The 14,855-nt window shown below is 69.7% G+C and overlaps 5 protein-coding genes across 5 annotated transcripts; 1 reads left to right on the top strand and 4 right to left on the bottom strand.

Annotated features, from left to right (window-relative positions):
* Positions 1-290: 290 nt before the first annotated feature.
* On the top strand, positions 291-866 carry EMIHUDRAFT_246456 (hypothetical protein; the record flags this gene model as incomplete). Its single annotated transcript, XM_005766394.1, has 2 exons — positions 291-575; positions 756-866. 2 exons carry the CDS (start codon positions 291-293, stop codon positions 864-866), a joined length of 396 nt encoding a protein of 131 aa, XP_005766451.1.
* A 2,520-nt stretch (positions 867-3,386) lies between these two features.
* Positions 3,387-5,127, bottom strand: EMIHUDRAFT_119655 (hypothetical protein; the record flags this gene model as incomplete). The annotated part of the gene is made up of 2 exons (XM_005766393.1): positions 3,387-4,489; positions 4,800-5,127. 2 exons carry the CDS (start codon positions 5,125-5,127, stop codon positions 3,387-3,389), a joined length of 1,431 nt encoding a protein of 476 aa, XP_005766450.1.
* Positions 5,128-7,620: 2,493 nt separating this feature from the next.
* Positions 7,621-9,839, bottom strand: EMIHUDRAFT_370926 (hypothetical protein). Its single transcript, XM_005766392.1, has 11 exons — positions 9,817-9,839; positions 9,658-9,742; positions 9,491-9,587; positions 9,380-9,417; positions 9,211-9,312; positions 9,059-9,138; positions 8,741-8,860; positions 8,585-8,661; positions 8,311-8,435; positions 8,194-8,233; positions 7,621-8,117 (listed from the first exon to the last, which is right to left on the bottom strand). Exons 7-11 carry the CDS (start codon positions 8,800-8,802, stop codon positions 7,690-7,692), a joined length of 732 nt encoding a protein of 243 aa, XP_005766449.1. The 5' UTR covers positions 8,803-8,860; positions 9,059-9,138; positions 9,211-9,312; positions 9,380-9,417; positions 9,491-9,587; positions 9,658-9,742; positions 9,817-9,839; the 3' UTR covers positions 7,621-7,689.
* A 2,156-nt stretch (positions 9,840-11,995) lies between these two features.
* EMIHUDRAFT_246450 (hypothetical protein) lies at positions 11,996-13,198 on the bottom strand (the record flags this gene model as incomplete). The annotated part of the gene is made up of 5 exons (XM_005766391.1): positions 11,996-12,131; positions 12,285-12,327; positions 12,486-12,622; positions 12,714-12,793; positions 13,166-13,198. 5 exons carry the CDS (start codon positions 13,196-13,198, stop codon positions 11,996-11,998), a joined length of 429 nt encoding a protein of 142 aa, XP_005766448.1.
* A 494-nt stretch (positions 13,199-13,692) lies between these two features.
* Positions 13,693-14,126, bottom strand: EMIHUDRAFT_246449 (hypothetical protein; the record flags this gene model as incomplete). The annotated part of the gene is made up of 2 exons (XM_005766390.1): positions 13,693-14,040; positions 14,112-14,126. 2 exons carry the CDS (start codon positions 14,124-14,126, stop codon positions 13,693-13,695), a joined length of 363 nt encoding a protein of 120 aa, XP_005766447.1.
* Positions 14,127-14,855: the final 729 nt, after the last annotated feature.

Raw genomic sequence — 14,855 nt, 5'->3', positions numbered from 1 at the left:
ATCTCGCATCTCCGCCCTCGAGGTGCGGCCAGTCGAACCGCCTCCAGGGACCGTGGGAGGGGCGGGCAGGCGAGGGGCGGGCGAGGGGCGGGCAGGCCTCGCCGGCGAGGGGCGGGCAGGGGCCGCCGCCGCCGACGACGACGACGAGTGCCCGCTCGCTCCTTGGGTCTTTGTCATCGACGGGTCTGCGTTTCTCTGGCACCAGGCGCGGCAGCGTGGCCCGTCGCGAGTCGTCAGTAGGTGCGATGAGCCCGCTTGTTGACCCCACCCTCCCGCTCCAGGTGCGGTGCATGGTCGCCACTCTCTTCCTCGTCGGGTCCGGACGCGAGGCTCCGTCGCTGGTCGACTCGCTGCTCGACGTGCAGCAGTGCCCCGCCCGGCCCTGCTACGACATGGCGCCCGACGCGCCGCTCCTCCTCCACTCGATCGGCTACCCGGAGGCGCGGCTGCGCTGGACGCCGCATGCCGACGAGTCCCTCTCGGCGGTGGCGGCGCTGTGGCGGCGCGAGGCGGAGGCGGCCACGCTGCGCTCCGCCATGCTGCTGACCATGCGCTCCTCTCTGCTCAGCGCCAGGGTGGCACGGCCGGCGCCAAGCGACAGGGCCGGCGGCGGGGCTGGCGGCAGCGAAGGCGGCGGCGGCGGAGGCCGCACGTCGCTAGTGGCGTGGGGGGAGCTGCTTGCCGAGGGCGGCCGCAGCCCGGGCGGGGAGGAGGCGGGAGCGGCGCGCGGCGGCAAGTACATCCCGGTGCTGCAGCGGCCGACTGCGGACGGCGTCGAGGCGAAGGCGGCGACGCACGAGGCCAAGCGCGCGAGGCGCGAGGCGCGCCAGCAGGCGGAGGCGGCAGCGGGAGGGACCCGCGACTGAGAGTGTGTACCAAGTCATCGCACCACAGGGCGGGGCGTCAGCCTCAGAGCAAAAAGGTGTGCTCGAGCGCGGTGGAGGGTCGATCTCTCGTTGCGGGCCCGACTTGGTGTGCGACACACTTGTGTGCGATACTTTTCACGTGCTCAAAAGTACAGTACTAGAGCGGCCGTTCACCGCTGGAACTTCACCACACCTGGCTGGCACTATAATTATCCCATGCCTGGCAAGGAGGCCGGTCAGCGCCGGCTCGGTGCGGGCGCCTGAGAGCGTGTCGTAGTGTCGTACACATGGCCGGTGGGCCGCAGACAAAGATGATGTGAGCACGTCGGCCGGGGGCGGCGGCAAGTGTTCGCGCAGGAACGCCGCGTCGATGCGGCCGCGGCGGCTCGTCCAGCTGGACCCCGCCGGCTCTCGCGTCAGCGTGTGCTGCACGCGCAGCCTGTGCGGGTGCGACGCCTCCCAGGCCTCGATCGTGCGCCTCGCTCAGTCATGTGCACCCTTTCGCCCTTCTCATCACTGCCCCGGCGCCCACGCCTCGATCTTCTTGGGCAGCAGCTGGTCCGACAGGTCCTCTCCGTGGCCTAGGCAGCCGCATTCGCCCTTGCCCCAGGTAAAGACGGCGCCGTCGGCGGTGGTGGCGAGGCTATGCTCGCGTCCAGCCGACACAGCGACGACGCGCCGCCCTGCAAAGGCCTCGACCTTCTTCGGCAGCAGCTGTGGCTGCGTGTCGCCGTGGCCCAGCTGGCCTGAGGCTCCCCAGCCCCAGCTCCAGACGGTGCCGTTGGCGGTGCTGGCGAGGCTGTGGAAGCCTCCAGCCGACACGGCGACGACGCGCTGGCCAGCAAAGGCCTCGATCTTCTTGGGCAGCAGCTGGTTCTGCGCGTCGCCGTGGCCCAGCTTGCCAAAGCTTCCACCGCCCCAGCTCCAGACGCTGCCATCGGCGGTGATGGCGGTGCTGTGCTCGAGTCCAGCCGACACGGCGACGACGCGCTGCCCAGCCAAGGCCTCGATCGTGTTCGGCTGCCACTGGTGCTGCTCGTCCCCGTGGCCCAACTGGCCATAGCTTCCATCGCCCCAGCTCCAGAGGGCGCCGTTGGCGGTGAGGGGGCGGCGGCGGAAGCGGCGGCGAGGCGGCGCGAGGCCGGCGGCGCGGCGAGGCAGACATCGCGAGAAAAAGAAACCCTTGTCCCGCCGAAAGTGTCGGTGTCACAAAGAGTCACAATTCAAACAGCGCCTGACGCATGGCGTTCAGGCGGCACTTCTCTCGCGTCGGCTCCGCCGAGCGCTGCACAGAGACCATCTTCACTGACCACCAACGACAGGTGTGCGACTACGCGCTCGTCTACGCGGAGAAGAAGAACGACGGCGAAGCGCCGTACTCGGTCTCCTTCACCGCGACGCAGAGCGGCGACGTCATCGTACAGCTGCACCCGCACTCGCAGCTCGAGCGCGCTGTGCGCCAGGAGCGGCAGGCGCAGGCCACGGAGCCGCCTGCGAGCGCGAGCCCTGCGGCGCCGCCCGCCCCTGCCGCCGCGCCGCCAGCCGCGGAGCCGGCGCCCAAGACGTACGCCGCCGCAGCCGCATCGCAGCCGCAGGGTGCCACCGCGGGTGGCCAGCCCGCCGCGCCTGCGGGCCCGGCCGCCGCCGCGCGCGTGCCGCCGCCGCCCAGCGGCGGCGGAGTGCGCGGCTGCTCCTTCACTGTCCCTAACCCGGGCAGGAAGCGTGGGCAGCAGCAGCGCGGCAAGGGCCGCGGTGCCAGGGGCCGTGCCGATGCTGGACCCCGTCTCGTTGACAAGAACGCGCTGTCCGCGCGCGGCAGCGGGCCCTCGCGCCAGTCGCGCTCGCCGTCGCCCGACTCTCCGCCCGCCAAGCGGGCCGCCTCCGCTGACTCGTCCGGCTATGAAACCGATACGCCGGACGAGGTGCAGCAGGAGGCGGTCCGCAGGGTATGCGGCGCGCTCGGCATGAGGGAGCAGTTTGAGGCGGCGATGGCGGCGGGCGAGCTGCTCGAGATGCTCGAGAGCTTGCCGCGAGGGGCGGTCGAGGCCTCTGTCCGACAGATGCGGGGTTACAACCGCACGGGCGAGTGGCCAGAGCCCATTCTCACCAGCCCTGCCCCGCAGCGCGGCCGCTCGCCAAGCCCCGTCGATGAGTGGTCAGATGGTTAGTGCCCGAGAGCGAGGGGTCCGGGGGGGAGCACAAACATAGGACGCCCAGCCTTGCCCTCGCCGAGTGCATATCCTATGCGAGAGAGATCCCCTGTGCCCTGTGCCCAGCCCTCTCCGCGCGGCGATGCGCCCTCCCCCCTCGCTTTTGCAAAATCCTGCAAAGGTGGGGACGTGTCTGTCCTCGACCCAGCCCTAGCTTGGGATGTCCGTTGTATTTATTTATGTCACAAGGAAAGAGGTAGGCCGCGAGCGCCGTGACTTTTTTCTTTTGCCGGGAAAGCTATTTTCTTTTGGGTCCTGTGGGCACCCCCTAGCTATGCAAGCGGCGACCCTACAAGCTACATCCAAGATCTCAGCACTGCGCAAGTCCCGCCGTTTCGCGGCGGCATGTGGCACGGATGCCGGCGATCGAGCTGTTGCTGAACCAGAACCCGTCGGACGCCGGGCTCGGCCGGACGTCGCCTTCCCCCGAGGCGCTGAAGAGCTTGCACTGCTCTGCGTACCCCTTGACGTGCGTCGCGAAGCGGCCCGAGAGCTTGAGGGCCGTGCCGTCGTCCTTGCGCCGGCCGCCGTCGCGCGGCTCCTCGGCCGCAGCCCTCTTGTTCCTCTGGTAGCGGTCGAGCTTGCGCCACAGCAGGGCGACGCCCTCGTGGCTGAAGCGGAAGTGCGCGATGCGCGGCATCTCGGCCGTCTTCAGCGGCTGCGACAGCTTGCAGGCAGAGGGCCGGCCGCCCTTGCTCGCCGCCGCCCGCGCCGCGTCCGGCTCGCCCGCCGCCGTGACGCACGTGACCGAGTGGGCCGTCCGGTACTGCACGAGCCGGCCGTGCGCGTCGCGCGCGGAGACGAGCACCCGCTTGGCGTCGAGCAGCGACACCGACGACGACTGGGAGGACGACAGGAACGCGGCGACGTCGCACTGCACGGGGAACTGCGCGTGGATGGAAGTGGCGATCGGCCTGCGGCCGGAGGGGCCGACGAGGCGCGGCTGCGGGGCGCACGCCCAGTGCGGCGCGAGCCGGTCGACGAACTTTGCCTGCAGGTTGACGCGCGCATCGGGCGGCAGCATCGCCTCGAGGCCGCAGGGCAGCGAAAAGAACTCGTCCAGGTCCGGGTACATGAGGAGCGCGTCCGCGGGCAGCGCGCGGAGGTACTCGTTGACGAGGACGGACTTGAGCTTGCTCGACCACGTGCCCTGCGTATTGTTCGAGTAAGGCACGCCCGCCTCGCGCAGGAGGGCAAAGGACGCAGCCTCGCGGCGCGCCAACGCCGCCGTCGCCTCATCGCCACGCGCAGGGTCCACGATCAAGCGCGAGCGCGCGGCAAAATCGATTCCAAGCTCGCGGTAATGATGGATAAAGTGGGCGAGGAGCTCGGGCGCGGACGCCACGACAAAGGCGTAGAGGTACGTGCGCGAGGCCACGCTCGGCGGCAGCCGCGCCGAGCCGGCGCTGGTGCCTTCTCGAGAGAGGCACTCTCTGGTTGCGTGCTTCATCCTTCGACTGATAGGGGCCGATGCGCGCGCCGAGAGCGAATGGAAGCGCCGCGCAAAAGAATTCTGGCCGCGTCGTAGAGGAGACTGGCACGACAAGCAAAAGAATTCTTGCTGCACACTGCCCAATTCCTCCTCATCCTTTCCAAAGCCTCCGGAAGTCTCGAAATCGAACAAACGCAGGTCGCAATCTCTCTCTCTCTCAATCCTCTTCCCGCGCGAAGCGGTAATCGCCATGCAGCCGCGTCTCGAGCGACCCCGTGGGGGGGTCCGCACCCTCCTCCGCCCCCGCCTCCTCCGCCTCCGCCGCCTCCTCCTCCTCCTCCTCCTCCGCCACCACCGCTGCCGTCGCTCCCGACGGCGAGTACTTGCCGCGTCCTTTGACCAAATTGAGCAGCCCGGGCTCCGTGTTGCCGAAGCGAACATACGCCCCCTTCCAGCCGAGCGCTCCGTCCTTGCCCTTGCTCGAAAGCGAGCTCGTAAGCTTCAAATCGGCGCCGAGGCGCCTGTGCCCCTTGCCAATGTTTGCCGCCGCCACGTCAGGTTGTTTTGGGTTACTGTAACTGAGGTGTGCGGTCGGCTCCTGCCAGCCCACGCTGATCATGCCCCGCGCCGAGCGGAGGGTCTTGACCAATCGTTTGAAGCAGGAATTTGTGTCTTGTAGCATGCTTCGAGCGAGGGTTAACCATCGCGGCGTCGCCGCGCAAAAGAATTCGCCGCCCTTTAGGCCCTCTCCGCGCCGCGATGCGCCCCCTACGCCTCGCTTTTGCAAAGCCTGCAAAGGTTGTGACTTGTCTGTCCTCCCCCGGCCTATGCTCGGGTCTTCATTTTCTTTATCTCTTTGGCTTTCTCGTTCTCGCATTGTACCGCACTCCGCAGCGCGCGCGCACACACCTTGTGTCACACTCTCGCCCTCGTGCCCTCGTACCTCCTCCGCGACGTCCAGCCGTGGCACAAGTGGGTGAGCCGCGGAGGCCTCGACGGCAAGGGCGACCAAGACGGCACAAGGGGCAGACGTGAGCGGTATGGTGGGAGAAGGTGACGCCTCTCCCCTCCGAGTGGGGCTTGATGGGGCCATTTTTGGCTCCATTACCATCATGTCGACACTCTACGCGGTTCTTGCCCTCAACCTGCTCCCTCACATCGACCGCACGATCCCGCTCGGCTCCGCTAAGCTCAAGATACCCGCTATTGCCGCTACCCCACCGGTGAGACCATCTCCACCGCACTCACCGACCCGATCTCCCCTTTGTCGGCCACGTGCTGTGGCCGATCTCTCTCAGCCTCATCTGCGTCGTCCTGCCGCCCTTTGCCCTCGCCCTCTTCGACACCCACGCCGACACGGTGGCCCGGCCCCGAGCTGCAGCCTGCGATCGCTCCTCGCCGTCGTCGCCGCCGTCACCGCCCTCACCTACTAATTTTGTGCAGCCCTCCTTGCGAGCGACTGTGTATCCTCGGCCCCCCGTGCTCCTACCATGGCGGCGGCGTCGCATGGATGCATCCTCGGTTGGTAGCACGTTTGAGTTTGGCTGAAACGGAAAGCCGATCACCCCAAAGCCAAACCTCACCACCGTGTCGAAACGCCCTCGTGTCCTCCCGAAGACACCCTTGCCTACTTCAGACCGCAGACCCAGGCAGGATGTCGACGCTACGACAAGGTCCTCCCTCCGGGGCGGCGCCGGTCACCTGTCAGGATACCGTTCGGGGCCGCGGTTACGCCTCACGGTTAGGCGCGCAAAGGATCTGCCCGCGGGCCGACCCTCCCCGAACCGGTTGTCAACACACAGGCGCAAGCGAACGTGTGTTGGTGTGGCAAACCCAAGAGGGAAGCGGGAAGGACCAGTCTACACCACCCTGGTCACCACCCCCGAGAGCAGGGCCCAGTGCCAGTAACCTCCAACGACCAACCCCCTCAGTCTCTAAAAAATTAAATATTCTTAGCTTCTTGCCCCCCTCCGAGACTGGAGACAGAACCACACCAGTATCGGACCAGAGGGACTGCCCCCCGCCCCCGCTTGCCCTCTGCACAGGATAGCGTGCCCCAATTGGCGACACATAGCGGGGGACACTGCGCAAGGAGGGGGTGCGACGGCTTTCTTTTGTCCTCTCGAGGGAATGTTCTCTCGGCGCCCATGGCCTTCTGTGGTTTCGTACTAATGACGTCCTTCTTGGCACTTCGGGCGTCGGTTGTGCGTATCTGTTGTGTCTAATTCCCCCGGTAATGTGTTACGGGTATCGGTCGCAGCGGAGTGGACACTACCTCTAGACCATCATCTACTCTGCTTACTTCGGCCGTCGGCCGCTCGGTGGTCGAGTGGCTTCCGGATCGAATCGGCAGCTTTGACCCTTATAATTTTTTCACACCTGAGCGGGCCCAATTTTGCTCAGATGCACCTCCGAATTCGAAATCGCGTCCTCACGCTTAGCGCTTGGTGTGCGTCCGTTTTTCGTCACGGGTCTGCCCCCTCTCAGTCTCTAGGACTCCCCTCTCAATGTACAATTACCACCTCTATGCACATTCGAGGTGGCCTTATCTTATGGAGGGAAGAACTAGAAATCATCATCCAGGAGGGAGCCCCCCCCCCGCCTGACCCGCGGATGCCCCCTCTCGCGCCGATTTCGGCACGCGGGAGATATTGCCACGTGGACGGAGGGGTTATTTTGCGGGGCGGAGGCCGACCTCAAGCTCTCAAGCAAGCTCGAGAGGCTTCGGATACCGGGGCTGTCCGCGATGTATTACGCCCTTTCTCCTCAACGGCTATCACTGCCTCGCGAGTGTGAGTGAGGGAGTATTCTTGATACGAAACCACGACGACACACACCAGTCGACTTATACGTTATAGACTACATGGTATAGCCTGCGACTACATCCCTCGGCGGCCGATGCCGTCTGCTCCGACTCCCCCCTCCCTGGGTCTGCCCTGCTCTCGTCTCTCTGCGTGATCGTATATCGTCCCGCATTATTTTACCGCGCCGCGCCACCTGCCCCTGCACTGTGCACACCTCGGCGCTCGGGGCGCCTCACGTGTTTCCCAGTTTCGTGATCCGGTATTTCGTGTCATGAGGTCGTGCGTGTCATGAGATCTCGTTGTCTGGTGTAAGAGTGGGCACTTTCGTGTCGTGCGCACTCACCCTTTTCTAGTACGTAGCAAAAACGCAGCAAGGCCTAAGCTCGCAGTGGCGTCCTCTGCGGCGAGTTGAGGCCGGGGCGGCCGGGCAGCGGCAGCAGCTCGGTCAGCTGGGGCGGCCGCGGCGCGGCGTCCCCTTCGCGCGTGCCGTCGAGGAGGGTCTCCGGGATCTTGGCCAGGAGCAGCTCGGCGAGCCGCTTGAACTGGTTCGACACCTGCCTGAGCTCACTCGCCGCCGCCTCCCGCGCCGCCTGCGCCGCCATCTCCGCCTGCGGACGCAGCCTGCCCGCCGCCGCCTCCGCAGCGCCCCTCGCCGCCCGGGCCGGCCCTGCGGCCTCCCGCGCCGCCCTGGCCGCCTCTGCAGCCTGGCGCGCCAGCCCGAGGCTGCACAGGCAGCTGCGCCGGCGCGCGTCCTCCAGCAGCGCGCGCCAGTCCCTCGAGCCGTCGGAGAGCGACTCCTCGGCGCCTGTTTGCGACTCACCGCCCGCCGTTAGTGGGAGGTGGAGGGGGTGGCACGCTGGGGAGTGCGAGTCCGGAGGCGCCGACGACGTACAGCGCGTGCCTCGCCCGCGTGAGTGCGACCTACGCGAGAGAGCGCCGCCCTCGACGGTCGGTTCCTCCGGCCGGGAGCCCTCGTGCCGAGCGGAGAGGGGCGGCACGTTGAGGCGCTGCTCGTCCTTGAGGAAGCCGATGGAGGCCTGCTTCGGGCCGGCGCGCACGCACGAGAGGATGACGACGTCCGCCTCGCGCCCCTGGAAGGCGTCGATCGACGAGACGAGGACGCCTAGGGCGCGAGAGGCGAGGCGTGTCCGTGGGAGGGGCCCCTGCAGGGCGCGCCGACAGTCGAGCGGAGAGGCGCCGTCGGCCGGCAAGTCGAGCGCCTATTCGGCACCAGAGTGCGTGATCGAGGCGCCGCTCCCCAGCAGCACGAGGAGTCGGCCGGTAAGCCGAGCGCCTCGCACACCCGGTCGAGCAGGCTGTGCAGCACCCTCTGCTGGCGCGTGTACGGCGTGAGCAGCACGACGCGCCTGCAGCACGCTGTCCAGATGGCTCGTGTGCCAAGGCCCGTGGGTCGTGTGAGGGCACGGCGTGAGCCGGAGGACGCGCTTGTACAGCTCGCCCCAGCCGTGCGGCTGCCGCGCCTGCCGCATCCAGAGCGCGAGGAGGAGGCCGACGCAGACCGCCGCCTCTCCCTCGTTCGAGTGCGACCTAGACACTTCCTAGACACTTCCTAGACACTTCCTTGTTCACACCTCTCCCTCGTTCGAGTGCGACCGCGAGCTGTCGGACGCGTCTTGCCTCCCGCCGAGCAGGCTGAAGAAGAGGTAGGGCGCCTGCGGGTGAAACGCCCAGGCAGCTGCGAGTCCAGCGGCTGTGGCGATTCACAGGGCTGCAGAGGTGCGGCGCCAGCCGACCGACGGCGCCGCCGCCACCGGCTCGCCGCTCCGGCTGGCAGCCGGCTGCGCCGCTGAGGTAGGAGGGCGCGCCCCCCTCGGAGCCTGTGGGAAAGGGTCCGGGAGAGGTCCGGGGACGCCTCACGGGAAGGGGCGACGGCGCGGCTCCCTCGGTGCCGGGGCACTGGCGCATCATGTGCGTGATCGAGGGGGCGTCGCGCAGCAGCCCGCCGTAAAAGTGGAGCGACGGGAACTGGCGGATCGCGCCTGGGAGCGGGCGAGGTCGGGTCGTCTCGGGAGTTCTCGGGCGGTCTCGGGAGCTGGCGGTCTGCACCGTGCATCCGGTACTGCGTGGATAGCATCAGCACGGGGCGGCCTATTCGTTCTTAGGTCAAACACGATCAACGGCGGATCACGCGCGATGTGGACAGAGAGCGGGGCGGAGCGGCCGAGCTGCTCGAGCCGCTCGAAGAGAGAGCGGGCGTAGCCTCTCCGCTTCGCAGCCTCCGAGAGGACGGTCGCCGGCAGCTGGCGCGGGTCTCCTACTCGGGCGCTCCTCGAACCTTCAGGGGCCGGCTTCAGCACGGCCGCGCGCAGCCGGCGCGGGGTCGCCGACGAGGCAGACGAGCCGCGCGCCGAGGGACATGGGGACGAGGGCGGCGAGCTCGGTGGCCTGCGCCGCCTCGTCGAGCAGCACCTAGCCTCGGGGGGCCAGCCTCGGCTCATCTCGCGCGAACTCGGCGCTCCTCCCACTGCATCGCGCTGCGGCGCCGTCTCGAAGCCGCCGGGCACCTACTCAGCGGAGATCGGCCGAGATTGGATGGAGAGGGCACGACGAGAGCGGCGCCGTCTCGAGGCGGCGCGGCGGCGCCTCGCGCAGCGCCTTCTCGCCCGCGGCAGACATGGTGCAAAACACTATCTCCGCCTCGGCGAGCGCGAGCGCCTGACAGGAAGCTTGCGAGAAGGCTCCGAGAAGGCTCCGAGAAGGCTCCCGGCCGCTCCGCCTTTTGAAGGGGCGAGCGCCTCCAGCGCGCGCGTCTCGGAGCGGGCTCGCCCGCGAGGCTCGGCGCTCTTGGGCAAGTTGGCGAGCGCGTTCAGAACGCGGTGGCACTCGCGGCCCGCCTGCAAGAAGGCTCCGGGAAGCTTCAACGGAGGGGTCGGGGTGGGCACGGTGCGGCACTCGGATCCCGCCCGGTCGTACGAGCAGATGACGCCCGCCTCCGCCTCGCCCTTGCGCTGCTCCACGTGCTCGGCGTGCCTGCTCACGCCTCCGGCTGTGAAGAGACGCCGCTCACGCCCCCCTCGCGTGCGCCGCCTCCCGCGCCTGATCCCCAAGCCAGCGGACCAGCCGCAGGCAGGGCAGGACAAGCTCGACTCGGCGGCGTCGTCACGCGAGAGGTCGAGGGCGTGGCCCTCGAGGCGGGCTCGCTCGGCGGCGCACGCGGCCGCGTGTCTCGCGTGCTCCTTGAGCTCTCGCCACTTCGCCTGCCGAAGCTGGTCGGCGCCGCCCTGGGCAAAAGTCGCGTGGCGCACCTAGCCGAGCGGGTGGGGGGACTCGTTCACTCTCGACTCGAGAGCAGCCGGCTCCTGGGGAGAGGCCGCGGCTCCTCCGTCTCGCGCTGCTCCACCAGCACGTCGAGGCTGCACGGCGACTGCGCGCCGCGCGAGCCGAGCCGCACCACGGCGGGGGTGTACTGCCGGCCGTACTCGTCGAGGAACGGAGGCTGCTGCCCGACGATGCGGCTCACCAGCTCGTCGATGGCGCCGTTCGAGTGCGCGCAGACGAGAATGCGGCCGCCGCGCGGCACAGACGGCAGAGGCAGCGACGAGGCGGCCGGCGCGCCGCTCGCCGCGATGCTAGCAACTGCCGCGGAGAGGCGGTCGACGCGGCTGTCGCCGCCGCCGCCGCCGCCCGGAGGGGGGGGGGAAGGGGTGGAGGCGGCCAGCCGGCGCGAGGCGGAGAGGAGCGTCTCGTAGTAGTCTTGGGTCGCGCCGTTGTGGAGCACGTTGATCAGGCCTATGCGATGAGCCGCGAACCTTCTCGGAACCCCTTCCGGCTGCCCGGGCCGGAGGTGCGGCGCGCTGGTCAGGCCGATGAGTGTGGTCGTCTTGCCGGTGCCTGGCGGCCCCTGCACGAGCACCACGCCCTCGTGCCTAACGGACCGACTCTCTCGGCTCACCACCCCTTCCTTTCCTTGCCCCTTCACTAGCCACCAGCGCCCCCTCTCGTGCCTGCGGTGCGCGAGCTCCGCGACGGTCCGCAGCGCCTGGTACTGCGCCTGTTCAGCCGCCCGTCACGGGTGAGCACATGCGCGGACTCGACGGCCCCGCGGCGGCGTGGGGCAGCGCCTCGTTGTGCGCGCTCCTCTTGCGCAGCGTCTCGATGTGCCTCATCCGCTTGGCCCACCGCCGCCCCGCCGCCTAGGAGCCCACGCGTTCACATGTGACTCACTCGCGATCCACCGACCAGCTCGGCCCACCGCCGCCACCGTCACCGAGGCGCCGCCGCCGCGGGGCGGGGCGGGGGCGCGCCCTTCGGGTGCCGAGCGGAGCAGCAGCGCCTGTTGGAGAGCGCGCGGAAGAGGGGTCGGGGAAAACTCCGGGCATTGCCCCTCCGCGCGGAGCAGCAGCGCCTCACACAAGCCCGGGCTAGGCCCCTTGAGCTGGGAGGAGGAGGAGGAGGGGGAGGCGGAGGAGGAGGCGGAGGAGCCGAGCGAGTGGAGCGCCACCCACTCTCTCCACTCGCTCGTGCACGACTCGAGGAGCGACACCTCCGAGCCAGGCCAGGGACACATCAGGGACGTGTCGCAGAGCGGTCGCGTCCTAGCCGCCTCGAGCAGCGACACCTCGAGCGTGCCGCCCGATGGCCCCCGCTGCCCGAGGCCGACGACACCCCAGCCGCTGCCTTCGACCAGCCAGACGGCGAGCTGCCGGTGCGTCAGCCGCGCGCCTAACCGCCCAACCACGTCAGCCACTCCACCACCGTCTCACACAGGCACCGATCGGTCGGTGCGGCAATCCGCGCGCCGCCGCGACGCCCCCCGTTCTGCGGCGCCTCCGCCCCCGTCTCGTCGCACGCCTTGGCCCTCCGCACAACACCGAGCGCGCTCGAGGGTGGCACGCCCCGCCCCGCCCCGCCGCCGCCGCCGCGGCCGCCGCCGCCGCGGCCACGGCCGCCGCCGCCCCAACTGAGGCGGACGATGTCCCACTCCGCGAGGGGGTGGGGTGTGTCGCAAGACACGCGCGCCTCGCATTCCCACGCCGCTACCTCGCCGCTCTCGCCTGCGGGGGGGCTGAGGCGTCGAGGGGGGGGGCAGGGCGGGGGTGGTGGGGGGGGGGGGGGGGGAAGGAAAAAAAGAAAAGCCTCCGGGCGGGGAGAAGAGGGAGAGACACAGCCATGTCTTTGGATCGCGGAGGGGGGGGACGGTGCCACGACACACCTTGCACGCCAAGCAGCAGCGGCTTCGGAGCCGTCGACCAGACTGTCGCGACCGGTCTCCGATCTGCGCCGCCGGCCGAGCGTCGCCCCTCTAGCTCCTGCAGCGCGCCTTCGGAGAGCTCGAGCAGCAGCAGCGGCCTGGTGCACACACTTGAACGCTTCACGAATCGGCCGGGCGGCGGCCTCTGCGAGAGCAGCAGCAGCAGCGCGCCTCCAGAACTGCACATACCTCCTGCGCGCTCGCGCCAGCTCGGCGCCATGCTCGAGGTCGCCGCCGAACTCGGTCGGGGGCGGCGAGTCCGTGCCGCCCTCCGCGGCGTCGCGGCTGCCCGAGGGTCCCACCTACCAGCCACGACCACACCATGACCCCGGGCACCCGCCTAGCCTGTCGCAGTCTGCTAGAAGGGCGGGGCCCCGCCCTCGAGACCTCGCGAGGTGGTCTCGGGCGATCTCGGGCGATCTCGGGCAGTGTCGGGTGCAGCCGGGCGACCTGGGGCGACCTTGGGCGACCTGGGGCGATCTCTGGGATCTGGGGCGCGATCTCGGGAGATCTGGGGCGATCTCAGGGCCGAATCTCGCGCCTTGCACAGCTCGCGCAGCACGAGAGTCGCGAGGTGCTCGCGCGACCCCTCGCTCACACACAGCCGGGTGGAGCTTGGACGGCGGGCCGGAGGAAGCGACTCGCCACGCGCTCGCCCGCCGACACCGTTGCATTGCACGCTGCCGCCGCTGCCGCCGCCGCCGCCGCCGCTGCCGCTGCCGCTGCCGCCACCACCGCTGCCGCTGCTACCGCTGCCCACCCCGCCCACCCTGCCACCGCTGCTGCTGCTGCCGCCGCAGCCGCCGCCGCCACAACCGCCGTTGCTGCCGCCCGCGACGCTGCTGCCTCTGTCTCTGCTGCTGCCGCCGCCGCCGCCGCCGCCGCCCGCATCGCCTCTCCCGCCGCTTCTTCCGCTCGCGCCGCTGGCACCCCCCTCTCCAGCCTCGCCGCTGCTGCGTCGCGCCGCGCCCCGCTCGTCCCACCTGTTCACAGCTGCGGCCGTGAAGACGCTCTGCACAGCAGGAGCTCGGCCCCGCCCCTCGCCCGCCCCACCGCTGCGCTGCGGCGGCCTTTGAGCCTCCCGCGCCGCCGCCGCTGGGCGAGGGAAGCGAGCCCGGAGGCCCCGGTCGCTTGGAGGGCGCCTAATGAGTTGATTCTCAGCCGTGGGCTACTGCGCCAGATGCAAGTCAGCCTCGGCGGCTTGGGAGGGCGCCGGCAGCTCGCCGTCCTCTCTCGGCCGCTTGCCCGCCGGCTGAGCCCGCAGCTGCACTCCGGCGGGAGCGCTTGGCCCGGACCCGACGCGCGTCAGTAGGAAGGTTGAGCTTCTGCCGCGGAGCAGCGCCTGTTTCAAGCGCGCACCACTCGCGAGCCGGTGGGGTGCCTCTGTCTCTGCGCCCCTGCCTCGCAGCGGCGCCTGAAGCCCGCCCGAGCGCTGGAGGACCGCCCGCCACCGGGACGAGCGGGCCGGGCCGACCTCGTCGAGCAGGGCCGCCTCGAGGCGGCGCAGCTCCACAACCTGAGAGTCAAGTCTCGACTCTTCAACGGGTGTACGGTCCAGCAGGAGCCGCCTCGACCCGGCTCCGCCACCGCCGGCTCTGACATCGCGAGCCCCTTTTCCCGGAGGATGGCGCTCAACTCCTTGACCACCTCCTGTTCAACAGCAAGCACAGAACAGCTCACCGCGGCCGGCAAGCCGAGAGGGCGCCGCCCCTGCTCGGGCATCGCCTCCTCGGCCCTCTCTTCCTCGCCCCTCCCGCCGCCGCCCCCCGCAGAAGAAAGGCCGCCGCCCCCGTCTCCGCCTCCTCCTCCGCCGTTGCCGCCGCCCACGACGCTGCTGCCTCTGTCCCTGCTGCTGCTGCTGCCGCCGCCACCGCCGCCTCCGCCGACGCCGCCTCCGCCGCCGCCGCCGCCTCCGCCGCCTCCGCCGCCACCGCCGCCGCCGCCTCCACTGCCACCACCACCTCCGCCGCCGCCGCCGCCGCCGCTGGCCGGCAGGCCCGACGCCTTGCACCGCATCCCCTCGGGTTAGGGTCAGGGTCAGGGTCAGGGTCAGGGTTGTGGTTGTGGTTGTGGTTGTGGTTGTGGTTGTGGTCCGTCGACGCCTTGCCCCGCATCCCCTTGGGTAGCTTGTCGATGAGAGCGAACTCGACGCGAAGGCGAGACAGCTCGCCGGCCTACTCGCGGGCCCCTCTCACAGTCCCTCTCCCGCCTCTCTCGACGCGGAGGCGAGACCGCTCTCAGAGCCGGCAGCGGAGGAGACCACTCCGGAGCATACTCCGGCGCACTCACCTGCGTCACGCGGGCGACAGAGGAGGAGTCGACACACAGGGG

Source organism: Emiliania huxleyi, assembly GCF_000372725.1.
Source record: "Emiliania huxleyi CCMP1516 unplaced genomic scaffold EMIHUscaffold_510, whole genome shotgun sequence".
Taxonomy (NCBI): domain Eukaryota; phylum Haptophyta; order Isochrysidales; family Noelaerhabdaceae; genus Emiliania; species Emiliania huxleyi.
This window is presented reverse-complemented; position numbering and strand designations above follow the sequence as displayed.

Bases quoted from the DNA above. Each gene is read 5' to 3' on its own strand.
- EMIHUDRAFT_370926 (XM_005766392.1), bottom strand. From the start codon at position 8,802: ATGCGGCAGGCGCGGCAGCCGCACGGCTGGGGCGAGCTGTACAAGCGC. The intron at 8,436-8,584 runs CCTCGTGCTGCT...CTCGCGCCCTAG, and splicing joins GCTCGGCTTACCGGCCGACT to GCGTCCTCGTCTCGTCGATC. The intron at 8,118-8,193 runs GCGCCTCCGGAC...AGTCGCAAACAG, and splicing joins GCACGCGCTGTACGTCGTCG to GCGCCGAGGAGTCGCTCTCC.